The sequence below is a fragment of the Panthera tigris genome, chromosome B2 (genome assembly GCF_018350195.1).
Source record: "Panthera tigris isolate Pti1 chromosome B2, P.tigris_Pti1_mat1.1, whole genome shotgun sequence".
NCBI lineage: Eukaryota > Metazoa > Chordata > Mammalia > Carnivora > Felidae > Panthera > Panthera tigris.
In genome coordinates this window covers 40576685-40596101 of record NC_056664.1, presented here as the reverse complement: position 1 = coordinate 40596101, position 19417 = coordinate 40576685, and the positions used below count along the sequence as shown (strand labels likewise).

General features: G+C 35.9%; 1 protein-coding gene across 12 annotated transcripts in view; it reads right to left on the bottom strand.

The window, feature by feature from the left end:
• Positions 1 to 19417, bottom strand: part of UBR2 (ubiquitin protein ligase E3 component n-recognin 2) — a 124036-nt gene that overhangs the window by 74204 nt on the left and 30415 nt on the right. For 11 of the 12 annotated variants that reach the window (XM_007085189.3, XM_007085188.3, XM_042986370.1 and 8 more), the window contains 3 exons: positions 12261 to 12339; positions 10287 to 10400; positions 1794 to 1924 (listed from right to left, as the gene is read on the bottom strand). In XM_007085189.3, the coding sequence (XP_007085251.2) occupies positions 1794 to 1924; positions 10287 to 10400; positions 12261 to 12339 (324 nt within the window). The remainder of the gene's footprint in view (positions 1 to 1793; positions 1925 to 10286; positions 10401 to 12260; positions 12340 to 19417) is intronic. The other variant, XM_042986373.1, reaches the window with a different exon arrangement.

Sequence of the window (19417 nt, the reverse complement as noted above, 5' to 3'; positions counted from 1 at the left end):
AGAATCTGAAGCAGGCTCCAGGCTCTGAGCTGTCAGCACAGAGCCCCACACGGGGCTCGAACTCACGGACTGTGAGATCATGACCTTAGCCGAAGTCGGACGCTTAACCGACTAAGCCACCCAGGCAGGCCAGAAGTAGAATGGTTTGATGGAGGGAGAACCAGCTGGACTTGAAATCTAAATGGGTATAGGTGATTCAGGTCTCTGGGTAGTTTACTAACATGGGAAAACATTATAAAAGAAGCAAGTTAGATTCTTTTCCCTTATATATTGGTAGCCTTGAACCTACAATGGAACAAAAAGGTAAAAACAAAACTCTTCTGAGGTGCCTGGGTGGCTCAGTCGGTTAAGTGTCTGACTTCGGCTCAGGTCATGATCTCACAGGTCATTGAGTTCAAGCCTTGCATCAGGCTCTGTGCTGACAGCTCAGAGCCTGGAGCCTGCTTCAGATTTTGTGTCTCCCTCTCTTTCTGCCCCTCCTCTGCTCTCACTGTCTCTATCTTTCTCAAAAATAAATAAACATTAAAAAAAATTAAAAAACAAAACTCTTCTATGCTCTAGGGTCTAAATTTGGGCTTTCGATCAATGGCTCCCAACTTGAAGTACAGGCACATCTTGTTTTATTGTGCTTTACAAATACTGTGGGGTTTTGTTTATTTGTTTTTACAAATTGAAGGTTTGTGGCAACCCTATGTTGAGCAAGCCTATCAATGCCATCTTTCCAACAGCATTTGCTCATGTCCCGTCTCTACATCACATTTTGGTAATTCTTACAATATTTCAAATTTTTTTTTAATCATTACTATATTTCTTATGGCGATTTGTGATCACTGATCTTTGATGTTACTATCCTAATTGTTTTGGGGCACTCGGAATCATATTCACATAAGATTGCAAACTTAATTGATAAATGTTGTGTGTGTTCTTACTGCTCCACCCACCAGCTGTTTCCCCGTCTGTCTTCCTCTCCTGGGGCCTCCCTGTTCCCTGAGACACAATATTGAAAGTAGGCCAATTAATAACCCTATAATGGCCTCTAAGTGTTCAAGTGAAAAAAGAGTCAGTTGATGTGGCGAACTTTATTGCAGTGGTCTGGACCCAACCTACAAAACCCACGAGGTACACCTGTATGGGAAGACAAGTTCCTGAGGTACCATTTTCAACATTTCCAAAAAGATACAGCTAACACCTTACTTTAAAAAAAAAAAACAACCCACAACCTAATTATCCAGAATACTACTGAAAAGCAAAACAGAAACCAGCAATGTTCATCAGACCCTCACTTCAACTTGTAATCAACCTTAAATATGAATACAATTCCAACAATCTCGGTTAGATTTAAAGAGACTGTTGCTTGAGGCAAGCACATCACATGGAAAAGGAAGCCCTTAAAACAGCTATGGCCGAATCCAGCTCTCTGGTCACATGTTCGCAACCTCCTCAATAATGTACTTACATTACCATTTTACAAATGGTAAAAATATTGGAGTTACCAGTTTTATCACACGAAGAACAGAAAACTGCCTGTGCCTGAAACCAGGGGCAGAGCCCTGACATGGCTTAACTAAACCAATCAATTAACAGGGAGAAACCTCTACCAACTAAGTGGATCACACATATTTAAAAGCTATAAAATAAAAGAGTTGTTCTGTGGGAAAGTAATTATTACAAAAGAAAAGATTATGCTCTATCCTTCTATCCTTGCTCCAACTCAATTTGAGGAATTAGAATCAAAATGGTTAAAACTGAGTTTGAGCAAATACGAATATGAAGAATAAATGTGTCACACTTACACCATCTCTAAATCTGCTGGCAGTTCACTTTCTTTTTCCCAGGTTAGTATCTCGACTGCATATCGAAACATTATAGCAAAAATGTTGTAGGTTCTTGCTGTCACATCTTCTGATAAATGCACAAGAGGATCCTGAAAGAACAGAAAAAAAAAAAAAAAACGCAACCATCTTAAATGCACATTAATTCTCATCTTCCCTTACCTCAAAATACTAATGTAAACGGCCGGCTGATCTTCCAGCTTCGGCTTCTCCTCAGTTTGAGCCTGTACGTTACATCCTACCAAATCCAGTTTCCTAAAACACTTTGTTCATAATGATCCCAATTACTGAATCAAAAATGTTCAATGGCACCCCAATGCCTAATGCACAAATCTAAACATTTTAGAATGGCATTCCAAGATCTTTAAAACTTAACATCAAACCATCTTTATAGCTTCGTATCCTCCTAATCCCAATTTCCAGAATAAACAAAGGAATATCCAAGGGCAGACCAGCAATATTTAGTTTTACAGGTATGAAGGAGAGCCTGATTTTGAGGATTCTAAAGGGAAGAAATCAACAAAGTCTGAAAACTACCCCTTGATTCCCTTGTCTACTTTATTTCATCAGGGCACGTTGCGTATGCATGGAACAGGGAACTTTGCATCTTATACTTAACTGGGAGTATGTCACAAAATTTCTAGGTTATGTGAAAAAGTATTACTATAAACATACACTGAGTTTATCATACCTTTTAGGCAAAATGTTTTACACGATTTTAATCTTTATGCTTTATCTTAAATCTAAACATGTTATTTAGCTTAATGGCTAGTTAGTGTTATATTCATTTCTCAAATAAGAAAATCAGTATGTTCCAACATCATAGAATAGGAATCAACACATTCTTGCAAATATACATGAAGGATACAGACATTTTTGCGCATCCTCACCAAAGATAAGCCTAGTAGAACTGACACAAAACAAATGGAGAGGAGGAATAAAAAGAATGGGGGAAAAACAAGACAAAGATTCCTAAAGGAGATGGGTGTAGAGCTTGAAGAACAGAAGAAAAAGTAAGAAGAGTAAGAAGACTTTTCAAAGTCTCACAGCACTTTTTTAACCTACACAACTCTTCTCAATGGATTGCTTTATATGTCCCATGTAAGAAAATTTTTTTATCCTACCAGCATAGTTTATTTGACTATTTCTTATAGAGGCTAGAAATGATTAACATAGTGAAACAATCCATACAAAGAAGGAACCAAACTGGGGATTCATAAAAGTATGGGTATTAATAACAATATGAACCTCATGCTACACCAAAATAGAAAGTAGAAAATTCAGTTTCCTTGGTGATATTATCTTACAATTATTCCATTTCTCACAATTATGTCCCACGTTACAAGACATCAGAGGATGAAACAATTACAACAAACAAGATTTATAAGCACGGAACAGATCCTGAAAGAGAAATTGCTGCCAATTCTTGAGAATCCAGGCCAGTAGTGTTCAAACTGTTGTACAAAATCCCAGGACCTGGTAGAGCTGTTCCTGTTTGAATTGTACATCAGTTTAAAAATATATAATTATCTGTATTTTAAAATAGTAATGTAAAAATATACTCTAAAATGTGTTATATTACATATTGGGGATCACCAACTGGTAACTTTGCTATTACATTGGCCAAATTTGGGGCAGGCCTAGGAATACAGATTTTTCTGCTATTTTTGGATACACATGTCAACTTCTTGAAAAATGATCACTGATTAAAAATTATTTCTGCAGTGAAAGGATACTAGGCTGTGCAAGTCTACTCATATGTACAATAGTAAATTAAACACTAAGAAAGACTTCTGCTCAAATTGCTCTTATGAGAGCATAAGTCAGTTGGAATGAGTAAATAAATGACCATCTCATCCTATGTTGTATTATCAACTATGACTAATAACTAGTTCTTTGAGTATGTTTATTTTAGAAAATACACATCTTTGTCAGTGAGTCAACTTGAGTTATTCTTCTTTCAAACCAGAAGAATACAAGGCATATTGTTAAAAAGATCATCTGTGCTTATGTTAGAAGGCAGTGGGGTTATGGAAAACTAGTCTTTTATGTGATACACTACTATAATGTTTGAATTTTAAAAAATGTTGTTAATGTTTATTTATTTTTGGGAGAGAGAGAAAGAGACAGAGCATGAGCAGGGGAGGGACAGAGAGAAAGGGAGACACAGAATCCAAAGTAGGCTCCAGGGTCTGAGCTGTCAGCACAGAGCCCGACGTGGGGCTCAAACTCACGAACCTCAAGACCATGACCTGAGTCGAAGTTGGATGCCCAGTCGACTGAGCCACCTAGGTGCCCCATTGAATTTTTTTTAATGTAAGCATATACTGTATTATAATAATAATTTTAACTCTTATCATATGCAAATAAGCTATGGATATGGAAAAATTACATTTCTCTATACTGCCCAACTAAAACTAGTAATAAACTAGAAACCAGTCATCAAAACAACCTCGCTTATTTCACGAGTTGACTTTCTAACAAGTAACTAATACACAATTCAACTTATAAAAAATAAATTCATTAATAATACCACTTTTAGTGACCACTGATAGGATAAAGATGTAGCATATGTATACAATGGAATTATTACTCAGCCATAAAAAAGAATAAAATCTTGCCATTTGAAACAATGTGTATGAATCTATAAGTTATAATGCTAAGTGAAGTCAGGCAGAGAAAGACAAATACCATATGATTTCACTCATATGTGGAATTTTTTTTTTTTTTTTAGTTTGAGAGAAAGAGAGAGAGCACAAGCAAGGGAGGGGTAGAGAGAGAGGAAGAGAGAGAGAGAATCCCAAGCAGTCTCCATGCTGTCAGCATGGAGCCAATACAGGGCTTGAACTCAGAAACCATGAGATCATGACCTGAGCTGAAACCAAGAGTCAGCCACTTAACTGACTGAGCCACCCAGGTGCCCCTCATATGTGGAATTTAAGAAACAACTGAACAAAGAAAAAAGGACAAACAAAAGACGGACTCTGAAATATAGGGAATCAAATTGTTAGTTACCAGAGGGGAAGTGGTTGGGGGGACATGTGAAAATAGGTGAAGGGGATTAAGAGTACACTTAATCATGAGGAGCACTGAGTAATGTGTAGAATTGTTGAAACACTATATTGCACACCTGAAGCTAATATAACACTGTATGCTAATTATACAGGAATAAAAAAATAATACCACTTTTATCTGTTACTATTAAGATTTTTAAATTAGACTTTTATTAAAAAAAAATTCCACTGCTAAAAATTACTTTAAAAATCAGTGCAATGTAGCATCATCAACAATAGCCAAATTATGAAAGAAGCCCAAATGTCTATCCACTGGTGAATGGAAAAAATGTGGTATATGTATATGTATGCATGTGCGCACGCGCACACACACACACACACACACACACACACACTGGAATATTACTCAGCCATAAAAAAGAATGAAATCTTACCATTTGTAACAATGTGGATGGAGCTAGAGAGTATTATGCTAATGGAAATAAGTTAGTCAAAGACAAATACCATACGATTTCACTAACATGTAGAATTTAAGAAACAAAACAAATGAACAGGGGGCAGGAATAAAGACAGGCAAACCAAGAAACAGACTTTAAAAAAAAATTTTTTTTTAGTTTATTTACTTATTTTGAGAGAGACAGAGACAGCACAAGTGGGGAAGGGACAGAGAGACAGGGAGAGAGAAACCCAAGCAGGCTCTGTGCTGTCAACTTAGAGCCCAATGTGGGGCTCGAACTCACAAAATGAGATCATGACCTGAGCTGAAACCGGAGTCAGATGCTCAACTGAGCCACCCAGGTGTCCCACCAAGAAACAGACTCTTAACCATAGAGAACAAACTGATGGTTACTAGAGAAGAGGTAGGTGAGGGATGGGGTAAATAGGTAATGAGTATTAAGGAGGACACTTGCTATGATGACCAGTGGGTGTTGTATGTAAGTGATGAATCACTAAAATCTATACCCGAAGCTAATATTCCACTGGCTAACTAACTGGAATTTAAATAAAAATTTGGAGAAAAAAATAAAATCAGGGCAATACACTGTTAAAGAGTTCCATTACTGGAGTTCAAATTACCATTAAGATGCTCTGGGTGGCACCTGGGTGGTTCAGTTGGTTAAGTGTCTGAGTCTTGATTTCAGTTCAGGTCATGATCTCATGGTTCGTGGGTTCGAGCCCCACATCGGGCTCTGTACTGACAGAGCTGAGCCTGCTTGGGATTCTCTCTCTGCCCCTCCCCTTCTCGCATTCTCGCATGTGCTCTCTCTCTCAAAATAAACTTAAAAAAAAAAAAAAAAGACTTTGGGCAAGTTTTTAAATCTCTCTAAAACCCAAGCTTCTGCGGCTATAAAATCTCTGTAACAGCAGTACTTATCTAACAGGACTGTTCTGAGAATTAAATGAGATAAACAAAGTATAGTACTTGGCATAATTTTTAGCTATTAATAATCACAAATCTGCATTCATTTGAGATGAGAGCAGTATCGATAAGGGAAAATTTCAGGTAAAAAAAAAAGTCTTCACCGAGGTCGTTCATTCAGTGCATTTGTTACTGAATTAAATTTCATTCCAAAAAGGTTTTACAGCAACTTAAGAATACATCAGTGTAATGAGACAGTATTAAAAAAAATAGATGTACAAAGTGGGCAAAACCAGAATAAAGGTAGGAAAATTATATGTTTACTGTAAAGGCAGATCATATAAATTTCCAAATAGCTACTACACACAGGCACTGTTTCCAAACATTTGGCTCTGTTTCCCAGAAGCCTCAACAAAAGGAAACGGAATCAGTTACCAGACCCATAGCAAGAGAAACATAACACTTCCTAATGCAGAGACGGAAGAGAAACTTCTTATAGGTCCTATGAAGATGATCAAAAGAGACAGTCCAGACTCCCTACTTATCCCCATGCCCAAAGGGCCCATTGGAAACCTGACTGGGCATTTACTGTTGCCACAGTGATGGGAGATGCTACTGCCAGTTAGTGAGTGGGAAATAAGTAAACACAATGCTTCTGATAGCATGTATCTGGGGTCAGCAAACTTTTCCTGTGAAGAGTCAGATACTAAGTCTTTAGTTTTTGTAGTCTACAGGGTATTTGTTACAGCTGCTCAATTTTGCTGTTGCAGTGGAAAAGCAGTTATAGACAATGCACAATTAAACATACCTGTGTTGCAGTACAGTTTTGTTTATAGACACCAAAATCTGAATTTCCTACCATTTTCACATGCCACAGACACCATCCTATTGATTTTTTCCAAATATTTAAAAATATAAAAACCATTCTTAGTTTATGATGGTGCCAGTAACGGGCCTCTATGGGGCCATAGTTTGCTGATCCCTGGCCTATTTAACAACAACAAAAGTCCCATCCCAAATGCCAAGAGTTAAGAAGATCCATGGAACTGCTAAACATTATCCCTAGAGAAGTGTATTATCAAGTATATACTTGATAATATACAGGTATATTTTTTCCAACTTTTTTCTTAAGATGCAGGCTAAATGTATAATAAAAAATTACATTCAATAAAAACAATTCTATGACAGACTAAAAAAGTACATTGCAAATATTTTATAGCTTTCTTCCATTTTAAGCATAAAAGATAAAAAAAAAACCTAGATATATGTATAAATTTACTGAGTGGGGACCAGGAATGCTAAACAAAATGCTATTTTAAAAATAGCTTCTCTTACAGTTTTATCCTTGAGGACTTCATTTCTCTTAACTGAATTCTTAAATTGGAATTAAATGGCAGAGTGTGGAGGTTTATTCTCTGTCAAGTTGCTGCAGTATAGATTCTCCAGGCAGAACCATATAACTTAAGCCAGGCAGGCAATCTTGCTAACATCTTCTTAACAGGAAATTAACTCAAGTCGTCAATATTTGATAGCTACCCAACTTATGTACGAGTATAAAGTCAACAGAGTAACTGCAAGCAAATTTTATTCAAAAATTATTTTCAGTCTATCTAAAACAAAGATTAAAAGGTAACAAAAGTCCTAAGATTTTTCTAAGTAATTTATTGAGGTGAAATTCACAGAACAGAAACCTAACCATTTTAAAGTAAACTAATTGGTGGTATTTAGTACATTCATAATATTGTACCACTACCGCCTTTCTATAGTTCCAAAACATTTCTATTACTTCAAAGTAAAACCCCCTACCCATTAAGCAGTTTTTGCCATTCTCCCCTTCCCCAGCCCTTGGCAACCACCAGTGTGTGTTTTGTCTACAAGTTTACCTATTTTGGGTATTTTATATAAATGGAATCAGACAATACGTGTTCTTTTGTGTCTGGCTTCCTTCACTTAGAATAATGTTTTGGAGGTTCATCCAAGTTGTACCAGGGATCAGTATTTCATTCCTTTCTATGTCTGAGTAATAGTACGTTATCTGTACACCACAATTTGTCTATCCATTCATCTACTGATAGACATTACAGTTGATACTCATTTGAACACCTGCTTCCAGTGCTTTTGGGTATATACCTAACAGTGAAACTACAGGCTCATATGGCAATTCTATGTTTAATCTTTGGAGGAATAGTCAAACTGTTCCACGGCTCTGAATTATTTTGCATCCCCTTTAGGCATGTACCCTTCAGGGCTCCACTTTTTCTACATCTTCACCAACACATACATTCCTTTTTTTCTGATTATAGCCATCTTAGTGGGTGTAAAGTGGTTTCAATTTGCATTTCCCTAATAACTAATGATGCTGACTACGTTTTCATATGTTTGTTGGTCATGTGTATTATATCTTCTTTGGAGAAATGTCTATTCAAGTCCTTTGCCCATTTTTGTGTTGTTTGTGGTTCTGTTGTTGAGTTGTAAGATATATACCCTGAATACGAAACCTTTCTCAGATACATTAAGTCCCCCCTTAGCCATGGTTTTGGTCACCACCAGGTCAGTTGGGAGACTGGAAGCAGATACTCTTTCTTCTGAGGCATGGTCAGAAGGTCAACAGTAGCCTAACTTTATGTCACAACGCCTATGGCCTTCACCTCACTTCATCTCATCAAAGTAGGCATTTTATCATCTCACATCATCACAAGAAAGGTAGGTACAGTACAATATTATGAGAGCAAGTGAGTGAGCGCTCACTCACCTAACTTCTATTATGATATACTGTTATAATTGTCCTATTTTATTATTAGTTATTACCAGTCTCTTACTGACAAAAAATTAGACTTTATAAATTAAACCTTATCATAGGTATGTATGAATAAGAAAAAAAATAGTATCTATAGGGTTCAGTACTATCCACAACTTCAGATATCAACAGGAGTTTTGGAACACACCCTCCGTGGATAAGGTGGGACTACTGTATATGATTTGCAAATGTCTTCTCCCATAGTTTTATACCAGTCTTCATTTTTTTAAATTAAAAGTACAGCTCTTTTTGTCAAATATTTGTCTTGTATTTTTACAAATGGAAATCCAATCCAATATATAAAAGAGATAAAAATAGAACTCCTCCAAAAGAAGTGGAGAAATCTGAAACTCTAATCACTGGGTGTCTGTTGCAAATCCTACACCACATTTGCCTTACACGAGGCAAATGAAACACAAAATATCTGTTTTTCATAGCACTCAATCATTTCACACAAATTTTAATCTGTCCTAAGCACAGTGGAACACAGTCTAAAAGACTCTGTCCTGCACCATAAAGTGCAGGTCAAATATTTGAGACTTGTAAGGTATGAGGACCAGGAAGTACTATTAATGTTCACTTGCCCCAAATCTGTAGCAGAGCTGCTAACGATGCATAAGTACTTTGAATGTATCTACTTCTCTATCATTTAAAAATAAAATCTGAAATGAGGGTGTTGAATCAAACATCAAACTGTCAGAAACAGCAGCAGAGATTTAAGTATTTATTTAGTAAGAGCCTACTATATCATTACAAATATCATTCAGAGAAAATAATGCAGAATCAAGAATTTTAAAAAGCACATATTTACAGCTGGAGTGACTGTAATTTGTACTTTGCTATTTATACTTGGTCTCATCACATATCCAATGACACTGATATGCCAGATGGTGATTAGAATTGGCTCCCACGTATACTTACAGAAAAGAAGGGTACCTGGCCTACAAAATCTTAGTCACAACACAAATATACAAAAAACAACAAAATTAATCTATACACATAGGAAAAATAATCTTTCAGTAATAAATGAGGACTTAAAACAAAACCTCAAATAGAAGTCCAAATTAAATTAAACTTCCAGAATGACAAGTGAGTACTAATAGCAACGGTATGACATCCATAAAATGTAAAAGACCTTTCAAAGTAGGTCTAGTCACTGGTAAGAGCGACAGGACTATTTTGCTTATTCATTTCTCATAACCTAGTTCCTATGTCTGAAAATATTTCAAACTTGTGGTTAAAACAGTATTTCCTTAAAAACAACTTTGTGAAAACGTTTTTACCTCTTCTTCCTCAATTTCAGAGGTGTTAAGTTCATGTTTTTGACAGTAAGGACCCTCTTTCCAAGCTTCAGTATCACCACAGTCACAGAAACCTCCACCTCCTGACGTTGTCATCTTGAAAAAAAATTGTAAAGTATCTTGTCAATAAGTATTTACTGAGGGCTATCAGATTATAAATAAGAATAGCAAGTGCTAAGGAAATAACATCGCTAAAATGTTTCATTTCTTTTGAGGAGTAAAATGAAATAAAATGCCAAACCTCTTGATGTTTTAAAGCTTAAATAAGCCTAAATTAAGTGATTCTGAAATGAAATAAGCTACTTTGTAGTGTCTAGTCTAGTTTAAAGAGGTAAAATGTGCCTACCTACATGACTTCCTTAATTAGGAAAACCAACAGGGTTTTCCTGCTGGGCTTTGGTACAATGTTGGTATTAATGTCACCTGGTTACAGTGCTCTAATGTAATATAACAGATTCAAGAGCTGTAAAGACTACTATGGTTATTTTTCCCTAGAAGATTGTTGCATCTGATAAGAGAAAGTCACCAACAAAACCTACAGAAATAGTTTGTTTTTCTTTTTCTAACACCCTCTAAATAGCATTCTTGGACAAGGAAAGCAGCTCAGGAAATGTAAAGTGGATTGTCTGGTCAGAAAAGGTTTTCACCATCTGCAGGGTTCAAGAATTATTCATACTTCCCTAAGATATGGCAATGATTCAAGGAATCTAGCAAGATACAACTCATTAATTATAGGAAATTCTACCTTAAAAAAATACTGCACGAGAGAGTTTTAGGAGTGGGTATTTGCTGCAAATTTCAGAACGAGCCCTATTACATACTGTCCAAAGAAAGTATCTGTTATATATAAAAATATAATTAATGTAAATCCACAAGTGACAATTATTCCCAGGGGCTGCAGGGATATATGCCAAAACACAAACAAACAAACAAAAAAACCCCACAAAAAACCCACAAACCATGAGGAGGCAGCCATTTGGAAAATGATAACCCTATAGTTTTTATTCTTCTTCTGGTTACCCGAGATATAGATAGAACAGCTTAAAGAAAACTGGGATTCTCTTACTGACTTCTGAAAATAAAAACATACAAAGACACAAGGGGTCTTAATTTTGTAGCTGCTTTAGTTCATTATTAGCAATACTCGGGTAGAGTGAAAAAAAAACAAACAAACAGGAGGAAAAGTCCTGAGCCAACAGGGCTCCTGAATTAATAATAAGATTGCAATATTCCCTCTACTATTTCATTTGAGGGTGAAAAGTTCCAGCTACTAACACTTCCTTAACTTTTGAATGCTCACGGCTTTGCCTTCAATTTCTAGTAGAGGAACCAGGACAGGCTTAGGACAGGTTTAGCTTAAACTGTCTTTGTTCATATCCTTGATTTAAAAGCAAACATACCTGACTTTTTCAAAGTACTGACTGCATTATAGCAGTAGAAAAATAATAAAATAGGTGGGTCTTATGTTCTGGAGTTGGGCCCTCTTCCGCGATGTAGTAGATGCCTCTTTAATATTAAGAAATGACAAATCTTCTGTAGACAATGACCAACAAAGCATTTCTTAAATGTATAATCCTGACACTTCCTTACTCCTTTTCTCCCATGTCCTTCCCTTTCCTTTACCTCTCATCTTTATCCTCTAATTTTTGATAACCTTCTGCATAAACCTAGAATTATGAAGATAATAAACAATAAGAAAATAGCAAAACAAACTAGCTGAAAAGCAATATGCAGGAGCTGATATCTGTGCTGTCTTTCCTAAACCATGTATTCAGGAAGCCTGGATTCATAATTCATTTCTACACTGCTATCATATGTTTAATGGTGTTAAAATAACACATTTCTTAAACCAGTCTCCCCCATTTTAGTGTTAAATCTTGGAATTTAAAAAAGACAGAAAAGGTATCTAATATAAAATTTAATAGTGGGTATGGTTATTATCTGGGCATTACTAACCCTATATCGATGGTCTCTGTGAATACTTCCCAAAAAGCACTCCATGCATAAAACACAAGTTGGATCAACTGCACAGTCTCTGTAAAGTTAAAGAAAAAAAAAAATCAGAGTGTCATAAAATAACTGTATATATCACAACATTTCAATTGGAATCCATCCTAGAAGAGCCAGAATAGGGAAGTGCTTTGGTGTTAGAAGGAAATATTATTCTCAAAGATCTGTGAGATCTTTGAGCAATGAAGTCAGCTTAAGAACCTGCTTCTCACTCTGGATATGTAGATGTGTAGATCTCACACTAGATTTGGGGATATCAAATTCCCATTTCATTTCAGTCGTTTCATTTGCTTTCATCATACTGCCAGCTAGACACATTTACAGATCATATCCTACACAAAAGAATCCCTACACTTCCATGAAATGAGATGGGGAGTTAGGAACATCTTTAAATTTCACCTGAGCCTAGTTCCTGTATCCTGATAGGCAACCATTCTACTGTGTTTATTGTGTGCCCTTTTAGTTGTATGTGTTTTTGCAAAATGTATTTGAGTGCATGTATTTGTGTGTGTGTGTGTGTGTGTGTGTGTGTGTGTGTGTGTGTGCAAAAAGGTGATTTTATTAAAGCACAGGACAGGACCTGTGTTGGCAGGAAAAGCTGCCTGAGTGCATGTATTTTTAATGCATGTTAACTCTCATTGTGTTATATATCTCATCGTTACATTTACACGTCTGTAACATAATCCCTTCATTTTGTATGTGTACATCTGATTTGCTGTTTCCAATGGCTACATAGTATGCTATGTCATGTACCCAAAATATTCTCTCTACTCTCCCTGCACTGGACACCTGGACAACCTCCAATGCCTTTCTACTATACAATGCTGTAATAAACATCGTGTAAATGTTCTCTTACAGATATGTCTGTGACGTTCTTTGGCATATAAACTCAAGAGCAGAATTTCTGGGTCATAATTCATGTTAAGTTCTTATTCTGAGTGCCATGCTACAGTCCAGAGTGGCTACATACCCCCATCAGTGTATGAGGGTTTTTATAGCCCTGCATCTTCATCAGCATTTGGTTTTATCTGGTTTTCTAATATGTGCAAGGTCAACATATTTGAAATAATGTCATATTGTTTTAATCTGCATGTCCCTGGTCGCTAGTATCTTTGAGCAACTCTTTATATGCTTATTACTTTTGGGGCTTCCTTTTCTATAAATTGTCTTTGCCCATTTTTCTGCTGGGATTGCTTTCTTTTATCTTATTTGCAGAATCTAATCTAGAGGATAATGGCACCTGGCAATATTAAACATTGCAAATATTGTCTCCTGTTTGTCACTTGTGTATTAATTTTGCCTATGGGGTCCTTTGTTAAATAGTACTACCTATTCTGATGCAATTAAATTCACATACACACACATGCAATTGGTTTATACTGTGAGGTTTTAGGAAGTTCTTTCCCCAACCCCAAGTCACAAAAATATTCCTCTTTTTCTTCTATTCATCTTTTGGTTTTATCTTCCACATTTAGGTGGAATACAACTGTACCTTTGTATATCATGTAGAATAAGGTTTTATTTCTCAATATATACTGAGCTATTTTTTTCCAACACCATCTACTAAATGATTTAACTTTTATCTATTGGTTATGGGGTCATCTTTATAAAGCTCCCACATCTCCTTTGGTCTATAAGCTCTCTAATATGTGTCAGTGATTTATTTGTTCTTACACCATACCAAACTGTATTATTATGGCTTTGTAGTAGGTCTTAATATCTGGCAGGTTAAGTTCCCTTTTATTCTCTTTCGAAAATGCTGGCTCAGCTATTCACAAACTCTTCTTTATTCTTCGACACATTACTTAGGATAAGTGTATAGAGTGCCTCAAAAATATCCAGCTAAAATTTTGACAGAGATTACTCAGAATTTATTGATAAGCTTCAAGAGTAAGAACATCATTATAAGAGTAAATTATCACATCCATGATTCTTTCTTAAGTCTTTTACTGAAGTTGTAAAGTTTTCTTTATATGAATCCTTATATTCTTGATTAGACTAATATCTAGGTACTCTCTAGGTTTTATTTTAAATAAGTATTTTTTCAAAATCTCATTTTCTAGGCAGTCTCTCCTTTGCTGTCCTGCCCACTGCTCCCTTGTGGTGTATTCAATAAACTTCCAATCTCCTTTAAAAAAAAAACTCATTTTCTAGTTGCTTAAGGATGATGAAAAGAAACAGTATTGATTTTTAGTATCCTTGATGAACTCAAGGCAGTTCTAATAGTTTGTTGATTCTGTTTTGTTTTCTCCCGGAGTAAATGAGTATACAGCCTGTATGTAATGACAATTTTCTCTTTCCTTACAATCTTTACACCGTTTTGTTTTTCTTCTTTTATGCTGTTGACAAGAACCTCCAGTAATATATTAAACAACAGCAGTAATAGTAGGCATCTTCGCCTTACTTTAATATTAAAGTAAAACATCTCTAAAGGGTATCCATTAGTATTATGTTCCCAGTAGGTTTACAAAGAAAGTGCTCTTCTACAAAAAAATCAAGAATATATCTTGCCTTTCCTATATAAACTTCAAGCTAATCAAAGGAATGAGGAGGGACTGTTTTTCTTCTATAGAAGACAAGCTAACAGACAAAAAACTAAGAATATTTTTCTACCCCCTAATAAAAAATAATGATCTAGACAACAAGCATCAGTGACTGCTAAAACATTAGATAAAAAGGATAACGAAGACCTTTATAATGGTTGCATCTGCAAGATACCTAAACCCACTGATCATCTTAAACAAAAAAACCAGACAAGCATAATGTGTTTCCTGACATGAAGAATTAAGAAGTTACACATCAGTATTCATGAAGTTAGTATTCATACCCCCCTCCAATACTACATAACAATTTAATTATGCCTAAATACCTGTTCAGAGGAAATACAGGGCATAAAGAAACATGTTAAGCAACACCATGGGGACACAACAAACAAATCCAGAATGTGGAAAATTCCACAGAACAAATGACCCATTTTCTTAGGGACATAACTGGAAAAGAAAAGAAAAGGAAAAAAAAAAAAAAAAAAGAGGGAGAGAAGCTATTATAGATTAAAAGAAAAAATGAGGAATAACAGCCAAATGCAAGGTGTGAACTTTGAATCCACATTTATGAGTCAATCAGGACAATTTCCACTCGGGCTAGATATTAGATAATATTAAGGAATTAGTGTTAATTTTTTAGGATGTTAATGGTTGTAGAGAAAAAAAGCTATATTCTGAGGACTCATAAGAAGACATGCAGTCTGGAATTTGCTTTAAAATAATCCGGCAGGGCAAGAAAAAAAAGTGTGTGTGTGTATACGTGTGTGTATAAAAAGAGTTGCCATATTATTGGTGATTGCTGAAGCTGAGCAATGAGTACATGTCAGATCTATAACATCATTCACTCTATTTTTAATATGTTTGAAAATGTCCATAATAAAGCTTCTAAAAATCTAACACCCAAATATTCAATAGTTTTATATATACTTTGCTCAGAATTTATATCATAAACAATTACTGAAGTTTATAAAATGCTTTATAGAATCAAATCAGGAAAACATTTTTTTCTTCTCTCAACTATTAAAATGGTGAATTACATTAATAATTGTTTTAAAGATGAACTGTCTGGATTCCTGAACTAAACACCATTTGATTACGATGCATCACTCTTCTAGAATATTCTTAGATGCAGACAAGCTGATATTTTATTCAGGATCCTTTCAGCTACATTAATGAAAAAAACGGTTTTATGTCTTGAATTTATCAGGGATTGAAATCAAGATTATATTAGCCTCATGAAGAGTTAAGGCAGTTTTCACTCTTTTTCCATTTTCTGTAGTAACTTGTGTAAGAGAGGAATTTTCCTTTGAAATTGTTAGAACTTACCTATAAAGTCATCTAGGTATGGGGTTTGTGGGAGGGAAGATATTTGATTACCATTCTAATGTTTCTCATACTGTATTCAAGTTGCCTATCATTTTTCTATGAATTTATCCATTTCATCTAGGTTTTTAAAATTTTTGAAGAACTTAGTTGTTCATAATTCTCATATTTCAAAGGTTAACAAACTTTCTTGGTTCATGGCACCTTCAGTGTCTCTGTATTTCTTTTTTTTCAGGGTACCCTTTGACTAAAAGAAACATGTAATTGTTCTGCTCATCAAATAGACTCAAACAACTTAGTACCTATTGGGTACTAGACAATTTTTCAACTCCTAGAATCAAATTGTAGACACTGCAACCTTCATTGCCTGTTCCACGAAGTATCTGCTTCCAATCACAGCAATGTAGAGGACCTAGCTTGGCAAGATATGATATCATCAAAAGAAACGCAGTATGATTTTCAATTTTCATTTTGAATCTTATGTACTACATTCTCTTTTTCTTATTCAGTCTTGCAAGAAAAATGGCATAACAATTCCAGAGTCAGTACATCTTTTTTTAATTAAAAAAAAAATTTTTTTTAACGTTTATTTCTTATTGAGAGACAGAGAGAGACAGAGCGTGAGCAGGGGAGGGGCAGAGAGAGAGGGAGACACAGAATCTGAAGCAGGCTCCAGGATCTGAGCTGTCGGCACAGAGCCCCGACATAGGGCTCAAACTCACAAACTGCGAGATCATGACCTGAGCCGAAGTCGGACGCCACCCAGGCGCCCCGAGAGTCAGTACATCTTTTATCTTCTGAACTTTTTCTCTTCTTCTTTTTCCTTTGAGTATACTCAATTGTTCTTCTAACTTACTGAGCTCAATGTTTACCCTGTATATTTTTATTTTTTGTCTCTGAAATAATTTTACTCATAAAGTTGCAAAAATAGTACAGAGTTCCTTTATACGCTTACCAAATTTTTCCCAAGGTTAACAATACAAAGAAATTAATATTGGCACAGTATTATGAACTACAGCCCTTATTCAAAAGTCATCAGTTTTCCCACTATGATCCTTTTTTCTCTCTCAGGATACAATACAGGATCCCACATTGCATTAGACGTCATGTTTCCTTAGTCTCCTCCAAGTTCTAACAGCTCCTCAGTCTTTTCTCCATTTTTGTGACCATAACCTTTTGAAGAGTACTTGTCACAGTTATTTTGCAGAGGTCACACAATTTGGGTTTGACGTTTTCACGATTAGATTGAGTTATGCATTTCTGGCAAGAATACCACAGAAGTGATGTCACAGAAGTGGTGCTTTGCCCTTCTCAGTACATCAAACAGGGGGCACATGATGCTGATTCGATAGGTCTTAGTACTGGTGGCGTTAACATTGCTTACTTTGTTAAGGTGGTGTCTGTCAGATTTCTTCACTACAAAGTTGCTATTGTATCTTTTGCAACTAAATCTATTTGGGGAGAGATATTTTGAGACTATGCAAATAGTCTATTTCTCAAACTTTCAGCCACTCGTTTTAGCATCAACCAATGGATCTTGTCTACAATTACTGCTGTGTTATTTGCCTAATGGTGACTTTCTATTTCCCTCCTTCCTATTTTATTAATTGGAATTTTCAGTATGGAAAAACTACTGAAAACATCCCTTCTCTCCCATTTATTTATTTATTTATGCAAATATTTAGTTATATCAGTGTGCTCACTGCTTCAGGAGTTCCATTGTTTCTAGGCCCTTTCAGCAGACAGAGCCAGGAATGATAGGTGTGTACAGCCTTTTTAAAAAATCATTTTATTTTTCTTTTTTTCATCATGATAAGTGTACTCTTTAATTCCCATCACCTATTTCCCCTATCCCCCACCAACTTACCCTTTGGTAACCCATCAGTTTGTTCTCTACAGTTAAGAGTCTGTTTCTGGGGCACCTGGGTAGCTTAGTTGGTTGAGCCTTGGATTCATGGTCTCGGCTCAAGTCATGATCTCACAGTCTGTGGGATCGAGCTCTGAGCTGGGTTCCGTGCTGACAGCATGAAGCCTGCTTAGGATTCTTTCTCCCTCTCTCTCTGCCCCTCCCCTGCTATCTCTTGCTCAAAATAAAAGCTTAAAAAAAAAAGTCTGTTTCTCGGTTTGTCTATTTTCTTCCTTTGCTTGTATCTTAAATTCCATATGAGTGAGATCATATGGTATTTGTCTTTCTCTGACTGACTTATTTTACTTAGCATTATACTCTTTAGCTCTATCCATATTGTTGCAAATGGCAAGATTTCATTCCGTTTTATAGCTGAATAATATTCCATTGTGTAATATATACCATGTCTTTTTAAAAAAATTTTTTAAATGTTTATTTTTGAGGGGGGGGGCAAAGTGCGAGTGGTGGAGGGGGCAGAAAGAGAGGGAGACACAGAATCCAAAGTAGGCTCCAGCCTCTGAGCTGTCAGCACAGAACCTGACGTGGGGCTCAAACTCACGAACTGCAAGACCATGACCTGAGACGAAGTTGGATGCTTAACTGACTGAGCCACTCAGGCACCCCATATACCACATCTTCTTTACCTGCTCATCTATCAATGGACACTTGGACGGCCTCCATAGTTTGGCTATTGTGAATAATGCTGCAATAAAAATACGGAGCATATATCCCTTTGAATTAGTGTTTTTGTATTTTGGGGGTAAATATCCAGTGGTGTGATTACTGGATCACAGGTTAGTTCTATTATTTTTAATATTTTGAGGAACCTCAATACCATTTTCCATAGTGGCTGCATTCCCACCAACAGTGTATGAGGGTTCCTTTCTCTCCATGTCCTCAATAATACTTGGTTGTTTCTTGTTTTGATTTTAGCCATTCTGACAGGTTTATGGTGGTATCTCACTGCAATTTTAATTTACATTTCCCTGATGATGAGTGATGTTGAGCATCTTTTCATGTGTCTATTGGCCCCATCGGTCTCTCTTCTTTGGAGAAATGTCTGTTCGTGTCTTTGCCCATTTTTTAACTGGATTATTTGTTTTTTAGGTATTCAGTATATCAGTTCTTTATATATTTTGGATACTAACCCTTTATCAGGTAAGTCATTTGCAAATATTTTCTCTCATTCAGAAGACTGTCTTCTAGCTTTACTGATTGTTTCTTTCATTGCACAGAAAATTTTTACTTTGATGTAGTCCCAACAGTTTATTTTTGCTTTTATTTCCCACGCCTCAGGAGACATATCTAGAAAAATGTTGCTATGGCCAATG